At 38.8% G+C, this 19,416-nt stretch overlaps 2 protein-coding genes across 13 annotated transcripts in view; both read right to left on the reverse strand.

Annotated features, from left to right (window-relative positions):
• The window catches only part of PUS10 (pseudouridine synthase 10), a 74,099-nt gene that overhangs the window by 28,863 nt on the left and 25,820 nt on the right, over positions 1–19,416 (reverse strand). For all 12 annotated transcript variants that reach the window (XR_012003567.1, XM_072768491.1, XM_072768484.1 and 9 more), the window contains one exon: positions 1,458–1,492. Coding sequence is in view for 11 of the 12 variants with exons in the window: in XM_072768491.1 (XP_072624592.1) it covers positions 1,458–1,492 (35 nt within the window). In the remaining variant the exon portion in view is untranslated. The remainder of the gene's footprint in view (positions 1–1,457; positions 1,493–19,416) is intronic.
• LOC140600304 (ribonucleoside-diphosphate reductase subunit M2) lies at positions 1,718–4,702 on the reverse strand. Its single transcript, XM_072768473.1, has one exon. It carries the CDS (start codon positions 4,651–4,653, stop codon positions 3,472–3,474), a length of 1,182 nt encoding a protein of 393 aa, XP_072624574.1. The 5' UTR covers positions 4,654–4,702; the 3' UTR covers positions 1,718–3,471.

Consider the following 19,416-nt stretch of genomic DNA (forward strand, 5'->3'; position numbering starts at 1 on the left):
TGAATCTAAATTCTTTGAATTTCTAAATTCTTTGAATTCCTTAATGGCAATTCCTCTACAATATATTTTTTAAATTTTATTTATTCATGAGACACACAAAGAGAGAAGCAGAGACACAGGCAGAGGGAGAAGCAGGCTCCTTGGGGGAGCCTGATGTGGGACTCGATCCCAGGACCCCAGAATCATGGTCTGGGTCAAAGGCAGATGCTCAACCACTGAGCCACCCAGGTGTGTCCTTCTCTACAATATTTTGAATGTAGAATGAACTACAGATACTGAGGGAAAAGATTAGTACTTGCTATTTTTTCTGTGCCAGTATCTCTATATCAAACAGGATCTTTTGGAAGAGCTAAACTTAGTTTGAAATTCTTCAATAAAGAATACAGCAGCAACTCACAACCAATGTCGATGAGAACTGGAAACATGCCTTGGCTATGCTAAGAAATTTCTCAAACATAGGATCAAATTTTATTATGCCAGAATCACAAGCATTTGAGACTAATTTAACATAACCTAACTAAACCCCAAAACCTTGGATAGATATGCTGCTATTACCATTTCAGAAAAGCAGATGTGAAATCGAAAATAAACAAAAAAGCCAAATCAATTACTTTTTAAAACCAAACAAGATTATAATACAGAAATCTATACTTCTCTCTGTGCTTTTCTCTCCAGAGTACACAGGAATCTTCCAGTAGTCACATGGCCCCTTTTTTATATTGGTATAGAATATTTAGTTTCAAAATCCAAAAAGGTCTGGAAAATTAAAGATTTTTTTCTTAACTCAGTTGGCAACCTAACACTGACTTGAACATGTGAGGCTGTTTGGAGACTTTGTGTAACAGGCTTAGTGTGAATATTCATGTTTCACTGCAGAAATATTAACGTGTTTGATTATGGAGTACCACCTCAAACCATGGAGGGAAGGGGTATGTTAAATATGGTATTTCATACCAGATACATTTCTAAAATCTAAAAAAATTCTCAATTCTAAAACACATTTGGTCCCCAAGAGTTTCAGATAAAGGACTGTGGACTGTCTATACCCAGATAAACTCACTGTTGTTCTGCTGTAAGTAGGATTTTACTTTATCTTTCATAGTGTAGTTTTATAATTTAATTTCTAAGACTAGTATAAAATTTATTCTTTTATAATAGGTTGCCAAGTTACATTATATAAGCACCTAATGTATAAATATAAAATATGTACTTACATTCATTTAAATCTACAAAACAATGAATCCACTTTAATAGAATATCAATAATATGCCATTCAAATAAACTAATTAAACAAGGTTGACACCTAAATTCATAAAATAATTTTTTTTTTCTGTTAATCTCTCTAGGAGCTAGTGAACTTCCTTTTAAAAGAGATAGTAGTAGTAAAAGTACTTGAAGATTCAGGTAGCTTTTATTTAAATGATCAATTTAAATTACTTACCTACCTAATTACTTACCCCATTTCCTGTTTTACCAGCAACGATGTAGCATGCTGTAAGCAATTTAGTCACACCCGGAAAAAGAGAAAAGGAGGAAAATGTTCATTGAAATGAAGTTCCAGTATCATTACTAAAGTACTTAAAAATTTGTTAATCAAACTCTCCTCTTAGGGGAGGAGTTAATGTTCAGAAATGTGGCAATGATCTCATTGTCATTTAAAATCAGAAATGAGATAAGATGCCACTTTTCTTTTTTTTTTTTTTTTTTTTTTTCCGACTTCCGTCTGCACCCGACACGCGAGGCAAAAACGTTTATTCACCTTTGTGTTGCACAAGGGTAAGAACCACATTATCTAGATTCACTTCAGGTAACAATAATTTAAAAGACAGCCACCGTTACAGAAATTTTTAAATTGACTATTTGACAATTTATACAATAAATGAAGAAAACTGACAAAAAAACAGGTCAGTGATCACCCAACACAAAAAGACAGGTTAACAAATGTGGCCAAAGGATCAGTGCGTATCATCCACCACCTTCTCGTAACCTCCTGGCTGGGTTTTTTGTTTTTTTTTCTTTTTTTTTTTTTTTTGATGGGGAGGGAGAAAGCAGGGGTAACACAAAGACAGGTTGATTCAAACTAATCCTATTAAGTATATTATTTTATACTTCTTTCTAAAATTACTGTGTGAACAGAACCTGTATTAATATAGCTCATGCAACTCTAGTTTTCTACTGCAGGTCAGGAATCCAACAAGGTAATGCTCAGATTGAGGCAAAAGCTGGAAGTAAGTGCCCTGAAGACTATCTGCTCCAATCATGAACTGCACTAACTGAGCAATTATTTCAAAATATGAACCAGATATAAAAGAACAAAAAAACAGAAGAAATATCTAATTGAAAAAACATGTAGTAGACACAAATGGATTAGGTCAACATTACCTACTTACAAATTAGACCAAATCAGAGAAAATGCTCAACTTTCCGGGGAGCCAATTTCAGTTCTGGTTGTGCCACTTAATTGGAGCAAGATCCTAAGCGGGTCAATTCGTGCAAGGATTGATTTCAAAATCAATTTACAATATTATCTCAGACCCTACAGCTAAGGATCTAAGGATCTTCTTTCTATAAGAACTCAAGGTGGGGGAAAATGTGGTTTGAGAAATAAAAGGATGCTGATCCTCGCACACCCCCAGGCGACCAGCAGTCAGCCTACATCACACTTCAAGCTCTAATGATTTAATTGGAACCTCCTTTCCCCTCTTATCCACAATACTTGACCTGGCCTCCAAAATATAAAACACAACCTGCGTTTCTTCATGGCACCAAGTGGCTAATACCTAGGTATATGAAGGATTGACTTTAAAGTTGATTAAAGAGAACATCAATTCATTATAGAAAATAAACAGAAATAACATGCTTGATTCACACAGGTTTGATGGACTTTTTGGTTACCTAGTAAATTGCAAACTGGCTCCCATTAGTGGTCAATAGAATGCTCTGCATTTGGGCTAGAAACCAGATTAAGTTAAATCAAGCCTTTATTTCAACAGTACAAACTATGTTTATTTGTGTGTAAAGTGCCAGTTTTATATAAAAATCGGTACGTAAACTTAAAAATCTGCTTTGAAGCACAGAGGCTGACACCGCCCGAGGGCCTTAGACTAACTAATTAATCGTGCTAGATCAGACTCACTTGAGTCCCCACACTTTTGAGACCTGACTGCCACCAAGAGCCACTGTGAAGTCAGTGGACAGCCAGCCTGCCTGCAAAAGCCAAACACGGCCAATATCTTTCATTAAGAATCCGAGTAGCTTTTTGTCTATGCTTCTTTCTGGGTGAGACGACTAGCATTAACTGATCAACAGGCTTGCTTATGAGGTAGCTACACAGTTTTAACAATACTATTAATGAACGTTATGGATGATTCATGGTGTAGCTGGTTTGATACACTTCAAGTAGCTGATTTTTTTTTTTTTTGGATGAGAAAGGGAAAAAAAAAAATCAGCAAAGAGCACATCTTCATTCACTTAGAAGTCAGCATCCAAGGTAAACGAATTCTCTGTTGGACTTGACATCACTCCCATCCTCTGATACTCGCCTACTCTCTTCTCAAAGAAGTTAGTCTTCCCTTCCAGTGAAATATTCTCCATAAAGTCAAATGGATTTTCTACTCTGAAAACCTTGCTAAAACCGAGCTCCAGCATAAGTCGGTCTGCCACGAATTCAATATACTGCTTCATTAACGTGCAATTCATCCCAATGAGCTTCACTGGCAAAGCCTCCGTGAGGAACTCCTGTTCTATCCTAACGGCATTGATAATTATTTCCTTCACCCTCTGCTCTGAAGGTTTGTGGACCAGGTGTTTGAACATCAGGCAGGCAAAGTCACAGTGTAAACCCTCATCTCTGCTAATAAGTTCATTGGAAAACGTGAGGCCAGGCATCAGGCCCCGTTTCTTGAGCCAGAATATTGACGCAAAAGAACCCGAAAAGAAGATTCCTTCCACGGCAGCAAAGGCCACAACCCGTTCTCCATAGGTAGCTTCTTTGTCCCCAATCCAACGCAAGGCCCAATCTGCCTTCTTCTTTACACAAGGCATCGTCTCAATGGCGTTGAAGAGAAATTCCCTTTCTTTGGAATCTTTAATATAAGTGTCAATGAGGAGACTATACATCTCAGAGTGGATGTTTTCCATGGCAATTTGGAAGCCATAGAAACAGCGGGCTTCCGTAATCTGAACTTCTTGGCTAAACCGCTCCACCAAGTTTTCATTTACTATGCCATCGCTCGCTGCAAAGAAAGCCAGAACATGGGATATAAAATATCTCTCCTCAGGCTTCAGGGATTCCCAGTGCTGAATGTCCTTGGAAAGATCCACCTCTTCGGCTGTCCAAAAGGAAGCCTCCGCTTTCTTATACATCTGCCAAATATCATGGTACTCGATAGGGAAGATGACAAAGCGACGGGGGTTTTCTCTCAGCAGTGGTTCCTCCTCCGCGCTGGGGGCAAGTACCTTAGTTTTCGGCTCGGCGGGCTCCTGGAAGATCCTCCGGGCGGTCTTGCTGGCCAGCACGCGGGTGCCGCTGAGGGCCGGGGGCGTGTTCTCCTTGTCCGCCAGGCTGAGCCCCTTGAGGGGCGAGAGCTGGAGCTGCTGCTGCTGCTGCTGGGGGTCCGCGATGGTGGCGAGCGGGACGCGGACGGAGAGCATGGCGGCGGCAGGCGGGCTCGGCGGCGGCGGCGGCGCAGGTCCGGGGAAGATGCCACTTTTCAGTGCTGGGTTGCTTGTGGCCTAGGAACTCAACAGGGGTATCTTCCTCCTCCCTACAGATTTCTATCTCATTAATGAGGTATAAGTGTTTCACACAGGTAACTTACTTTTTTCTTAAAATATCTTCCTATTTCACAGACGAAGGCCAAAAGTGACCTAGGATATACTATGTCCCCCAAACAGAATTGAAGGCCTCAGTTTTGTGTTTTAATAGGGCTACCACATTTTTAACTCTAATTAATGATATCCACATGTAAGTGTTTAGAAGTAAAATGTAACAATATCTGTAACTCACTTCAGAATATAACAAAAAGATGAGTGGATGGATAAACTGATGACAAGATCTATAATAAAGGAAATATAGAAAAATAGTAATGACTATAGAATCTAGGTGGGTGTATGGGTGTTCACTGTACAATTCTTTCAACCTTCCTGTATACTGAAAAATTCTCAATATAAAATGTTAGAGAAAATGTTCTGGGAAGAATTAATCAAAAACTGAAAAAAGTTGCTAAAATGGAGACAGTAACACTCACCATCACAGTTATAAGGGTTAAATTCATATAAAATGCTTTACATAGTAAAGTATGTGACACGAAGATTTCTGTTTGCCAATAGGCTCCCAAAGCTGTCACTTTACAGAGAGCTAATGACATGTCCTACCTCAGTATATAGCATTTTGTGAACATGACAGGAGCATACATGTGTAAGTTGATAAAATACCGTATGTAGTCTCTGCATCACCTCTCACAAATGTGGCCATTCATTATTGCTCACATCTACCTCAAGATATGCCCCCCAACACACACACATACATGTTGTGGTTCATATGTAGAATCCTGTCCTTTTTTTTTTTAACTTCAAATGACCAGTAGGGCACTAGACACTTAAAGACTTGCAATCATTTGGAATTCTTAAGTGTATTACGTTGTTCAGACATGAGCCAAGCAGAATAAATTAATGACTGGTCAAATAAGAACTAGAACTGTTCCCAATGCCTAAACATCTCATCAGTACCTTCTGATTCAGTAGTTTGTTTACTTTGTAGCTCAACCTAATGCCACTGATAGTACTAAAAGACTCCATCCTTCTTTCCTTCCATTTACTCAAGCCCTCTTTAAAAAGGATATGGGCATGGTATAATAATACACAAATTATTAGGAGTCAGGAGATCTGGTTTTTAGGCTTTACTAAATTTCTGGCACTCAGTTTTTTTTTTAAGATTTTATTTATTCATGAGAGACAGAGAGAGAGAGAGAGAGAGGCAGAGACACAGGCAGAGGGAGAAGCAGGCTCCATGCAGGGAGCCTGACGTGGGATTCGATCCCAGGACCCCAGGATCATGCCCTGGGCCGAAGGCAGGCACTAAACCGCTGAGCCACCCAGGGATCCCCAGCACTCAGTTTTCTTATTGGGTAAAATGAAAGAGTTTGACTAAGATGAATGTAACTTAAACTATTCTGGATGGCTAAAGGTCACCATTAGTAGGAATTACTATACTGTTGGTTTTTTTTTAAGATTTTATTTATTCATGAGAGACCCAGAGAGAGAGACGGAGGCAGAGACACAGGCAGAGGGAGAAGCAGGGATCCCCAGTATAACTGTTTTAGAATAGAGGCTATTAAGACTTATAGGACGTTAAGATTAAAGAAAAAAAATGTGAAGAATGATCTCCCCAAACTGAAACCTTATAGTCAATATTACCCCACCTTCCTCCAGCCTCCATACTTTAAGAGATCAATAAATATCTGTTTTCTTATCCATAAAGGGATATTAATATTCTCCTTGAAGGGAGATTGTGGGGATTTAACAAACTTGTATATGTAAGGAATCAAGTAAGATTCCTGGCATGTACCTAACAAATAGTTACCTATTACTGTCATTTTTAAAATTAAAACCTTAACTGCAATAAAATTACCATCCCTTAAAAGATTTACAAGACTTGGGATGCCTGGGTGGCTCAGCGGTTGAGCATCTGCCTTTGGTTCAGGTTGTGATCCCAGGTCCTGGGATTGAGTCCCACATGAGGCTCCCCACAGGGAGTCTGCTTCTCCCTCTGCCTATGTTTCTGCCTCTCTCTGTGTCTCTCATGAATAAATAAATAAAATCTTAAAAAAAAATTTACAAGACTTGAAATTTACAATCCTCTCCCTCACTTCCCAAACTGCTCTGCTATAAGAAGTCCCAAAATCCTCATGGGTATGTAAGCTACAGAGAGCTATCTGTCCTTTCTTTAAGAGGGTGAAGATTCTTCTGTCCTTTTTTAAGTGACCTTTCTCTCTCCTTTTTTGAGGCAAATTCTGTTTTCTACAGTCACTTTCAGGTGATGCCATCAAATCTGCAAAGTGTCCTGCCATCCTCTGATTATAAAGTAGGGCAGAACTGGAGGTTGCCAAGGGAAACCAGATTACCATGTGTAACATATAAAATTAAATCAAATGTCTTCAGTACCTGAGATTTGCTAAAGGGTTTTTCCTTCTTAATCCTCCGCAGGCTTTCTGCTCAAGCATGCCAGCAGGTTGGACAGAACTAATCACACAGCAGGGGCTAGGAGGCTGAATCCCAAAGAAGTCAGTGTTGCTCAATTATTCAATTTTTACTACGTGCTAATAATGTCCTGGACCTGCTTCTGCTGAGGAAGAAAAGTACATTTCTCTCTTTCAGGTCCTAAGATAATTTTAATAAATGTTCTATTCCTTAGTCAGTGGGAAAAAAATCATTCTCTAGAGTAAGCAATTTAATTCTTCTTCCCCAACAGAACCAAATGGCATTAAAGTTATCAAGTTTAATCAAATTTGGTACCAAAGGCAGCATGTCACCTCCTGAAAATTCAGGAACCACACAACTTAATCCTGGACTCTGCTGTAACTTTGCTGGAGGATTCTAGGCAAGTACTAGATAGAGCAGTTGAATAACCTGCTTGCTAAAGTGCTGTGTACTCTTGTATATCATGCATGCACACGCACACACAAACACACACACACACACACACACACACACACACACACACACAACCATGGAAAATCTATGCCTGGGAATGGCTTTAGAGCATAGAGTTCTGAGATGGGGGTTCATCAAGCACCAAACAATGAGAGTGTGTAACAGTAGTACCAGAAATTGAGGCTGATTTAAGCAGAGGTGGCAGGAAGAAAGGATAGAGAGACAGAGGCATTAAAAATGGCATGTTGGGGGGCTACAATTCAGTAAAAGCTGGTGCCTAGGGTATTTATAACGTGTGCATAAATGTGAGTAGATGTTCAACAACTAGAGATGAAACTGGAAAGGTCAGCAAGTTTTAAGTGCCAAGCTAAGGCATGACTCCAAAGAATGAAACCATAACAAAAGAAGTGCCACATTTACGCACATGCAAAGTCCCACGGCTGGACAAAGAATGGACAACATTCGATCTTTTTTTGACATTTGATCTTCTGTAATTCATCAAGTCACAATATATGCATCATCTGCATACTATCATTTTTCCTTATGCGTTGGCTCAGGAAAAAAAAATAGCTCTTATACCAAATTACTTCATTATTTTATATATATATATACATATATATATATATATATATACACACACACACATATGTGTATATATATATATAATCCTATATATATGATAATATATAGTGTAGGAATGCAGAGGAGTACAAAGCTGTGAGAGATAACTGAGACAGACTGCCAGGACTTGGTGACCAGCAGTGATACCAAGGTTTCTAAATTACCACTAATGCCCTTTTTAAAACTCTAAAAATCTTTCAAACCCTACACATCTCCTGGACTCATTTATAAATAACAGAGATAGTATAGATTTGTACCAACAAGAAAATGACAATAGTTGTGTGATCAACTAGAGGTATTACTCCTTATTCTCTCTTTTCCCAACAACTACACATACACATACATACATTTAGTTATTCTACTGGCACACAAATAGGCAACTGGGAATTATGCTAAACAACAAGGTCAGTAACAACAGTACCTCTCCCTTCTTCTTCCCGCCCAGGATGCCTCCCTAACCTTTCCTTCTTTCCCTCCCTGTCCCCCAGCCTGCTACAACCATGAGCATCTGCCTCACCAAAGCCCGCTCCTCACTTTGTGTCAGGGTTGTTTGGTGGCAGGCATGGTGGCAGAAAGAGGTAGGTAAGAGAGGAGGGAAGAGAATGCACTCCTATAACCTTTGCTGGTCTCTACCACCTAGCTGAGGTAAAGACTCCTTGCTCATGTCTCCTACCCCTACCACCTGGCTGCCTCAACCTCACTCTTCTTTTTTTTTTTTTAATATTTTTCTTTATTTATTTATGATAGTCACACAGAGAGAGAGAGAGGCAGAGACACAGGCAGAGGGAGAAGCAGGCTCCATGCACCGGGAGCCTGATGTGGGATTCGATCCCGGGTCTCCAGGATCGCGCCCTGGGCCAAAGGCAGGCGCCAAACCGCTATGCCACCCAGGGATCCCAACCTCACTCTTCTTTTCCCGGGTCACTGATGTCTGATGTAATGACTAACAGACTGAGTCTGGGTATCTCTTCTGATGAATGAAACTTATCAGCTATGTTTGAAAACCCACCCATATCCTCTACATTATCTTTCCCTATAGGGTTCAGGGGGGAAAAATGGAGTGAGACATAAATCCTTCTCACTCCAGCTTTTCCTACTACTGCTGGTAATACAATCCTTGGGATAGCATTAAAAAGATTGAACTTTTTATTTTTGACATGGCAAGAGGGGAAGACTAAGAACAAATCAGCAAAGACAGAATGAATCTGTGGGCCAAATTAGGTTGTACAGCTCTAATGACCTAGTTCCCAGGGGAATTCTCTATCTAAGTTGTGAGTTTTAAGAAAGAAAATTTCTCTTGTATTTTCCAATATTCTAGGTGCTGATGTGTGCCTAGCTCTGAAGGATTCAATTGGAAATAATCACAAAAGGAAATTCAGTGGGGGTGGGAAGGTGGGGTAGGAATGGAGGTAGGAAGCGGGATCAGAAAAGACAGAACAGCTTCCATGAATGAAAGGCTCTGGGATAGGGGCACCTGGGTGACTCTGGTTGAACATCTGCCTTTGGCTCAGGGCGTGATCCCAGGGTCCTGGGATCGAGTTCTGCATCAGGCTTCCCACAGGAGGTCTGTTTCTCTCTCTGCCTATTTCTATGCCTCTCTCTTTCTGTGTCTCTCATGAATAAATGTTTTAAAAAAAGGCTCTGGGATAGACATGAAGAGAGGTATCACTCATGTAAAATCTAAAAAAACAAAAAACACACACTCAAATGAATAAAGAAACAAAAGGCAGAATCAGACCTATAAATGCAGAGAACAAACTGATGGTTGCCAGAGGGAAGGAGGGTGAGGGATGGGTAAAATAGGTGGAGGGGAGTGGGAGACACAGCCTTCCAGTTATGTAATGAATAAATCACAGGAAAAAAGGGTACAGTATAAGGAATATAGTCTTATATCATGGTCATATATAATATCATTATGTCATAAGAGAGATGTATCAGAGCAGATGGGAGCTACACTTGCGATGAACATAGCATAATGTATAAACTCATCAAAACACTACATTGTACACCTAAAACTAATGTAACATTATGTGTCAAATATACTCAAATTTAAAAGTTTAATAATAAAGATATGGTTCAGTCTTGTCCTTTAGTGTCATATGCTAATGAGAAGGTGACTTGGCAACTGAATTTCAGGTAACTCTGGAGTTAACAGTGAAACAAAGACATCTCAACAAATATCTGTTAGCCACTGGGTGTGGCTGAGGATGCAAATACTCTTCCTCCTAGAATTTGATTTTAGAGAACTAGCATTCTCACTGACATACAGGTTAACGTAAAGTAACTTTGCAGATTCAAGAGACTTCAGTGTATCAAAAGCTCAATGTCAAGTCAAATACAATTTTGCTTCCAAATTACTAACCAGAAAAACATTTTTTAATAAATGTTAACTTTTAGAATACCAAAGAGACAAATTAATTGTTAATTGCTGAGATCTATTAATTGTTGAAAAAGGTCTCTTCAATAAATAACTCAAGAATTCTATGAAGATAACTATTTAAAAATTATTCCGAGTTATCACAGGAAAACTACAAGGCTGAAATCATTCTGTGTGTTGAACCTGATTTGCTACTAGGTATATTCCTAGGGATAAAAAATTTATAAAAATTTAAAAAAATTAAATTTAGGTATTACTTTTTAAATATGCAAAAGTAATTTGTTATTATAAAATAAAGACTTGTGACTTCAAGGTGGTGGACTAAAGCCCTTTCTGTCTGTACCTCCTTTGAAAAATCATCTCAAAATCAGATGGAGAATGAGAAACAGAAAAAATAGTTCCATCTACAATGAAACAACAACAAAAAAATTACTTATCACCCCAACTCTGCATATATGAAAGACAAAAAGGGACTGCAGGAGTGGAAAGTGGCAGAGCCCAGGAAGCTGATCCTTAAGGGAAATACTTGCCTCTGCAAACTCAGCAAAACCGAGGATTGGAGGAGCCAGACAACACAGGGTGAAACTGGTAACAGAGGGAATGGCTAATGGCTTGTGGAAGGAATGGACAGACCCCCCAGTCCTCTCCCTGACACCAATCAGGAGGAGATTTCTACTCTGGAAACCAAACTAGAGGTTTCTACACTCAGAAGCCCCAGGCAAGATGACAGACAGAGGAAAGCCCTGCAAAGGAAAACAGGAGGGTTCAGTGAGAGTTTCTAGTCTGCCTAGAGACCTGCAGCTCCCTTTCCTACCTGCACTGGGCAAACAGGCAGCCAAACTTATAACTCTTTGGACAGAAGATTAGAAGATTCATCTTTGGATAAACTGGATGGTTTCTGAGGGGAAAACTTTCAGAAATTACATAGGTCTCTCCATGTAAAAAGTCAGTTTACCACCTGTTCTCCTCCAATAAAACCCAGTCAACAAGCCCCACTATCCTGCTCGGCATAGACATAACTCTCAATCACTTTCTAAATGCCCCATGCTTAACAATGAATAGACAAAGATCGCTAAGCATTTAGTAAAAATCTCTAATGTGAAAGGAAGAAAACAAAACAATAAACACAAAAGTAGAAAGAATAATACATGAACTCCCATGCACTCTTTGAGCAGCTTCAAGTTACCATTAGGCCAATCTTGTTTATTCTTTTTTTTTTAAGATTGTATTTATTTATTCATGAGAATACACAGAGAGGAGAGAGAGAGAGGCAGAGACACAGGCAGAGGGAGAAGCAGGCTCCACGCAGGGAGCCTGACGTGGGACTTGATCCCGCGTCTCCAGGATCAGGCCCTGGGCTGATGGCAGCACTACTGGGGCTGCCCTAATCTTGTTTATTCTATCTCCATTACCTTTTTTGGTTTTTTATTTGTTTGTTTGAGAGAGATGGGCTCAAGTTTTTTTTGTTTGTTTGTTTTGTTTTTTTAAAGAAAATCCAACCCCATGAATTCCTTCCAATGTAAACATTTTTTTGAGATTTGATTTTTATTTATTCATGAGAGACAGAGAGAGAGAGAGAAGCAGAAACACAGGCAGAGGGAGAAACAGGACTCAATTCCAGGACCCCGGGATCATGACCTGAGCCAAAGGCAGTTGGACGTTCAACCACTGAGCCACCCAGTTGCCCCAATGGAAACATTTTTAAAAGTGATATGCTTTACTACCAATTCGACTTATAATTGAAATATTTTAGATGTCAATTCAAAAATATGTGAGGGCGTACATATTTTCTCAAAATTCTTTTGGAGGAGAAGGATATAGAAGCAAACAAGTTCGAAAATCACTTACTGCATCTTAGTATAAGCAAACACCAACAGAAATCAAAAAAGGTACTAGAACCACATAGTTGGAGAAGGTTTGGGGTTTTCCCCCTCATTTTCTTTTATTCTTTTAAAATAACATGATAGAAAGTACAGAATACACTGTCATTTATTTTGGAACATAATTTTCTCTGTTTCTTTCTCCACTGTATATTATCTCAACCTCAAAGGTTTTCTGTTTGTTCAGCAAAGATAAAAAGTGGGAGGGCCCCTGGGGGATAGAAGAGAAGGTAGGACCTCCTTCCTCCTATTCACCATTTCTTCCTTTTACTCTGACCTTTGTGTACATATAAACTGCCACTGTTACTGCTGGGGAGACCTGCACAGCGTGGACAAGACACGCTGAATATGGTTCAGAGTAACCACAGCCAGTGGCAGGTAATTGTGCATGCCCATGTGTGTTAGGCATCTCTTAGTAAACAAAGCAGATATAAACTCTTACCCTTGTAAAACTAATAGCCAAGAATGAGGAAACGAACAAAACAAGTAAATTAAGTCACATACTATCTTAATGAAATAAATGCAGTGTAAAGTGATAAATGGAGTGGGGAAAAGTGAAAGAGGAATGGGGAATGGAAGAAGGGATTTGCAACTTCAAAGAGTGTAGCCAGGGAAAGCCTCACCAAAAAGGACACTGTTGAAGAAAGAAATGAAGGCAGTGAGGGAATACGCTATGAGTATATCTGAAGAAGAGACATTTTAGGCAGATGGAACAGCAAACAAAAGCTCTGAGGCAGTTGTGTCTGGTGTGTCCCATGAATAAACAGCGAGGAGACCAATGTTCAGCCAACAGTGGAAGAAGAGAGAAACAAGTGATGAAATCAAAGAACTGAGGTACAGTACTAGGGAAGGGCCAGTATAAGCTCTTGGAGGCAATTAAAGGAATTTGATTTTACTCTGAGGTTGATGGAGAGAATGAAGGAAGGACTTAAACTGACTTACTTTTTAAAGTGATAAGGGACAAGCATGGAAGCAGAGACAGCTCCTAGGAGGCTACTGTAAAAATCCAGGTAATTGCTTGACCTGCCTACACACACTTCAGGATAAAGGGAATGATTTTCAAAAGTACAGCAAGCAGGATTAAGTTTTTTTCTAGTCTGGGATCTCACTGCCTTCAAACTAACTTTTGTTCAACAGTCCATTTCCTGAAAACGTAACCTGAGGTTTTACCAGGCTATAACCCTGTTCCTGGTTCTAATCTTAGCCAGAAACTCTTTGCTTCACACTGTGCTGGATACCCTTCCCAGAAGGAGCTTCTGGTGCACAGGTGGCAGGTAGGAGGTACTGGGCCCAGGGAATTGGACCCTGCAACAGCTCCATGGGTACTGTTAAAGGCAGAAGCTTCTGAACAGTCCTTAGAGACAAGAAGATCAAATAGTCCAGCTCAGTGGAAATGGAGAAGGGAGTGCACTGAGCACAGATGGCTGGTATGCATAGACTGCAGGCCCCCCAAAACATACCAGGCATAGGAGTTATAGTGGCCAAAACTCTGGACCATGAAGCCTCAATCTAGGGATACTTCTGGATTCTTACTTTGAGCACAACATGGGTTTCAAAAAATCCAGCACAACCACCAGTTGGTCTATGAGAACAACTTCCCTGAGGGAGTCTCCCACCCTTCTTGCTGGGGCTGGGAAACCCTATTCTTTTCATCCAGGCTTCCTATCTGAAGCCTGCCAGCTCACAAGTCTAAATCACTTCTGTAGGGGGATCCCTGGGTGGCTCAGCGGTTTGGCGCCTGCCTTTGGCCCAGGGCGTGATCCTGCAGTCCTGGGATCCAGTCCCGCGTCAGGCTCCCGGCATGGAGCCTGCTTCTCCCTCTGCCCATGTCTCTGCCTCTTTCTCTCTGTGTCTATCATGAATAAATAAATAAATATATCTTCAATAAATAGATAGATAGATAGATCAATCAATCAATCACTTCTGGAAACTTGGCCTGTGGACAAAATCAGCCACAAAGAAGACCCAAAACACCAATGAAGCCAGTTCTTTCATCTAAGTTGGGGTTCTGCTCATAAGCACACAAGGATACACAACAAATATGTAAAGACAAAAATGTATGTGTACATACAGATGCAGATATATATACCTGTACATAATTTTCTATTCAAAGATTTCAAGTATTACAGAAGAGTACATACATCCTCAAAAAATTAAATTCTTGGGCAGTCCAGGTTGCTCAGCGGTTTAGCGCTGCCTTCAGCCCAGGGCGTGATCCTAGAGACCCAGGATCGAGTCCCATGTCAGGCTTCCTGCATGGAGACTACTTCTCCCTCTGCCTGTGTCTCTGCCTCTCTCTCTCTCTTTCTCATGAATAAATAAATAAATATAAAATCTTTATAAAAAAATTAAATTCTTAAATCTAGATCAGTGGTTCTCAAACAGTTTAGTTTCAGTACTCTTTAGTGTCTTAAAATTTTTTGAGGACCAAAATAGCTTTTTTTATGCTGGTTATATCTATTAATAATTATAATATTAGCAATTAAAAATATTAGCAATTAAAACAATGAATTTTTAAAATATTTAATTCATTTGAAATTAATAACAAAAGTAATAAATCCATTACATGTTAACATAAACATGAAAAAATACTATATTTTTCAGAAAAAACAATTTAATGAGAATTGTGGCATTATGATACATTTTTGCAATTCTCTTTAACATGTCTTAATAAAAGATAGTTTTATTTTCATATCTGCTTCTATATTCAATTTGCTGCAACAGTACATAGCATATAGCCTCTGGAAAACTCTACTGCATACTACTGAGAGAATGAGAATGAAGAGGCAATTATATATTATTATGAAAATATCTTTGACCTCATAGATCCCTTGTAAGGACCCTGGAGGTCCCTAGACCAAGCTTGGAGAACTACTTATCTGAATGTAATGGACAATTAAGGAAAATACAAATAATTAAAATTTGACTCCAGAAGGAGGAATAAAATCAAATAACTTTCAACTGAAGAAGTAATAAAGATCTACCTTTGTACCCTCTCAAATGGTTTTACAAGTAAAGTCTACCAAAACTTCAAGAAACAAACAAACAAAAAATATTCTTTTGTTGTTAAAATTTCCAAGCACAAAAGACAGAAAGACTGACAGTTTGGGGTGCCTGGGTGCCTCAGTCACTTGGGCAGCAACTCTTGATTTCAGCTCAGGTCATGATCTCAGGGTCATAAGAAAAAGGCCAATAATACTGGTAAATCTCTAGCAGGCCTGATCACAGGGGGGAAAAGACACAAATGACCATCATCAGGGAATAAGATACCACAATAAAGAAATATTATGAAACACTCTATGTCAATAAACCTGACAACTTAGATGAAACAAATTCCTTAAAAGATATGAATTGTGAATGACACAAGAAACAGTAGGAAACCTGAAAAGAGCAGTATCAACTGAAGAAACTAAATTTATAATAAAAAGATTATCATGTTGTAAAATATCTTAAGTCTACAATAAAATTATTACAACTATAAAAAAATTAGGCAAAACTGCGGATCACAAGGTTATAAAAATCAACTGTATTTCTACAGACCAGCAATGAAAAATTGAAAAATGCAATAAAAATAGAATTCCACTTCTAAGAGAACCCAAAATGATGAAATTCTTAGGGATAAACTTTTGTTTTTGTTTTTTATTTTTATTTTTTAAAGATCTTATTTATTTACTCACGAGAGACACAGAAAGAGAGGCAGAGACATAGGCAGAGGGAGAAGCAGGCTCCATGCCGGGAGCCTGATGTGGGACTCCTTCCCAGGACCCCAGGATCACGCCCTGAGCTGATCCTCAACCACTGAGCCACCCAGGCATCCCAGGGATAAACTTTTAAAACATGTGTGAAATCTGTACACTGAAAACTATAAACCAGTGCTGAAAGAAATTAAAGGTCAAAATAAATGAAGAAATGTACCACATTCATGCATTGGAAAATACAATATTGTCAAGATGTCAATATTGTCAAGATTTCTTTTTTTTTTTTAAGATTTAATTTATGTACTTGACAGATAGAGAGGAGCCAGGGAGCACAAGCAGGGGGAATAGCAGAGGGAGAAGGAGAAGCAGGCTGCCTGCTGAGTAGGGAGCCCCATGTGGGCTCGATCCCAGATCCCCGGGATCATGACCTGAGCTGAAGGCAGATGCTTAACTGACTGAGCCACTTAGGTGCCTTCAAGATGTCAATTCTTATCAAGTTTATCTAAAAATTCAATGCAATTCCGGTCAAAATTTAAGCAAATTAAAAAAAAAAATTGACAATTCTAAAATCTGTATGTAAATGCAAAAGACCTAGCATTACCAAAGCAAATTTTAAAGAGAATATACTCAAAGATTTATGCTATTTTCAAGATACACTATAATGATGTAGTAATCAAGATAGTATACTACTGATACATGGATGTACCAATATATCAGTGGTATTGAACAGGGAGTAAAGAAATACATATGTAAATAAACACATATGCTTATTTTCTACAAAGGTAGCAAAGAAATCACAGAGAAAGAAAGGTTTTTGGAACACCTGGGTGGCTCAGTGGTTGAGCGTGTCTGCCTTTGGGTCAGAGGGTGATCCCAGAGTCCCAGGACCAAGTCCCACATCGGGCTCCCTGCATGGAGCCTGCTTCTCCCTCTGCCTGTCTCCTCTGCCTCTCTCTCTCTGTGTTGCTCATGAATAAATATATTTTTTTTTTTTTAAAAAAAGGGTTTTTTTCATCAGAGGGTACTGAAAAAAAAAAGAGAGAGAAAGAAAAACACCAACTTTTACCTCACAGTACATTAAAAAAATTAACTCAGGGGGCACCTGGGTGGCTCAGTCAGTTGAGCATCTGCCTTCAGCTCAGGTCATGATCCCAGGTTCCTGGGATCAAAAACCCTGCAGGTTCCTGCAAGTTCCCTGATCAGTGAGGAGTCTGCTTCTCCTTCTCCCTCTGCCTCTTCCCCTGGTCCATCCCCCACTCATGTTTTCTCTCTGTCTCTTAAGTAAATCAATAAAATCTTTTTAAAAATTAACTGAGGTATAAAAGACAGCTATAAACATAAAAGCTTTAAGGAAGAAAACTTTTAGAATAAAACATCATAGAAAATCTTTGCAAACTTGCAGTATACAAGATTTGTTAGCTAGGACATGAACAGCATGAACCATAAGAATAAAAAGCTGATGAATTGTATTTTAACAAAAGTAGAAACTTCTCCTCTTTGACAAATATCATTAAGAAAACTAAAGAACAAGCCACAACATGGGAGATAATATTTGTAATACATATATACATTAAAAAAAACATTAAAAAACATAAAAAATACATATATACATAATAAGGATTTTGATCTAGAATATATTAAGAACTATTACAACTCAATGAAAAGAAGACAACCCAATTTTTTTAAATGGGCAAAAGATTTGACAAAGTCAAATGTGAGAATGTGAGAAGAAACTTCACATTGAAGAATGAATGGCAATTAACTACATGAAAAGATGCTCAACATTAATAGTCATTAGAAAAATAGATACACAATCTCTACACACCCACTAGATTGGCTCAAATGTAAGAAAGTGACAATATCAGGGGTTGCCAAGGATGTGAAGCAACTACAATGCTCACATAACTACAGCAGGAATATAAACGTAAACTGGTAAATCCACTTAGGAAAACTGAATGGCAGTATCTCATTAGATTAAATATATACCTGCCATATGACTTCGCTATTACACTCTATAATATTTATCCAGAAAAAATGAAAACATATATCCACACAAAGAATTATACTTAAAAGTTTGTACAGGGGATCCCTGGTGGCTCAGCGGTTTAGCGCCTGCCTTTGGCCCAGGGTGCCATCCCGGAGTCTCGGGATTGAGTCCCGCGTCGGGCTCCGGGCATGGAGCCTGCTTCTCCCTCTGCCTGTGTCTCTACCTCTCTCTCCTCTCTCTATGACTATCATGAATAAATAATAAAAAATCTATTAAAAATAAATAAATAAATAAATAAAAGTTTGTACAGAGCAGCTTTGTTCGTAATAGCCAAAAACTGTAACGCAGGACTGTGTAGGAGTGCTAGATATGGTTGATTAATACTATTAATACAGTTAATATCATTAGGCCTAATTGGTTTGAGGTGGAAAAAGCAACACTCTTTTTAATATCATTTTGAGTTAGAACAGATTGCTATAAATAATGTGGTGATAGCTCCTAGGCAGTGTTAATATTTGAGTGGCTTTGTTGTTTTCTATTAATGGGTAGAAACAGATTAGTTTCCACCTGCTGCAACTATGACACTTGAATAAAGTAGGGCTGACATGGGTGTAGGGCCCTTAATGGCTGAGGAAAGTCATGGGTGAAGGCCAAATTGGGCAAATTTGCCAGTTATAGCTTCAGAAAATCCAATTAATAGGTGATTAACATAGTTAAGGTTGAGTTTAAAAATTTGTTGAACATCTCATGACTTTACGTTGAATAGCAATCATGCTATTGATATAATAGATTCAACATCTCCAATGCAGTTATATAGAATAGTTTGGAGGACAGTAGTGTTTGTATTTGTTCAGGTGTATTATTAATTAGTAGAAGTGACATAATTCCTACTCCTTTTCATCCGATGAAATGTTGGAAGAGGTTGCTGGCAGTGACTAAGATTAGATTAGTAATAAGGAATGTTAAGTATTTGAAAAATTGGTTAATATTGGGCTCTGAATGTATATTTCATATAGAGAACTCTATACTTGACCATGTAACAAAATGTGCTACTAGTAGAAATTCTATTGAGAAATGATCTAGTTTTTTTTTTTTTTTTTGAAGATTTCATTTATTTATTTGGATAGAGAGCACACAGGAGAGAGCACAAGGATGGGTGTAGGGGAGGGAGAAGGACAAGCAGACTCCCCATTAACCAGG

The sequence above is a fragment of the Canis lupus genome, chromosome 11 (assembly GCF_048164855.1).
Source record: "Canis lupus baileyi chromosome 11, mCanLup2.hap1, whole genome shotgun sequence".
NCBI classification, from domain to species: Eukaryota; Metazoa; Chordata; class Mammalia; order Carnivora; family Canidae; genus Canis; species Canis lupus.

What these genes read in the sequence shown, in the direction of transcription:
- LOC140600304 (XM_072768473.1), bottom strand. Translation starts at nt 4,653, where the DNA reads ATGCTCTCCGTCCGCGTCCCGCTCGCCACCATCGCGGACCCCCAGCAG.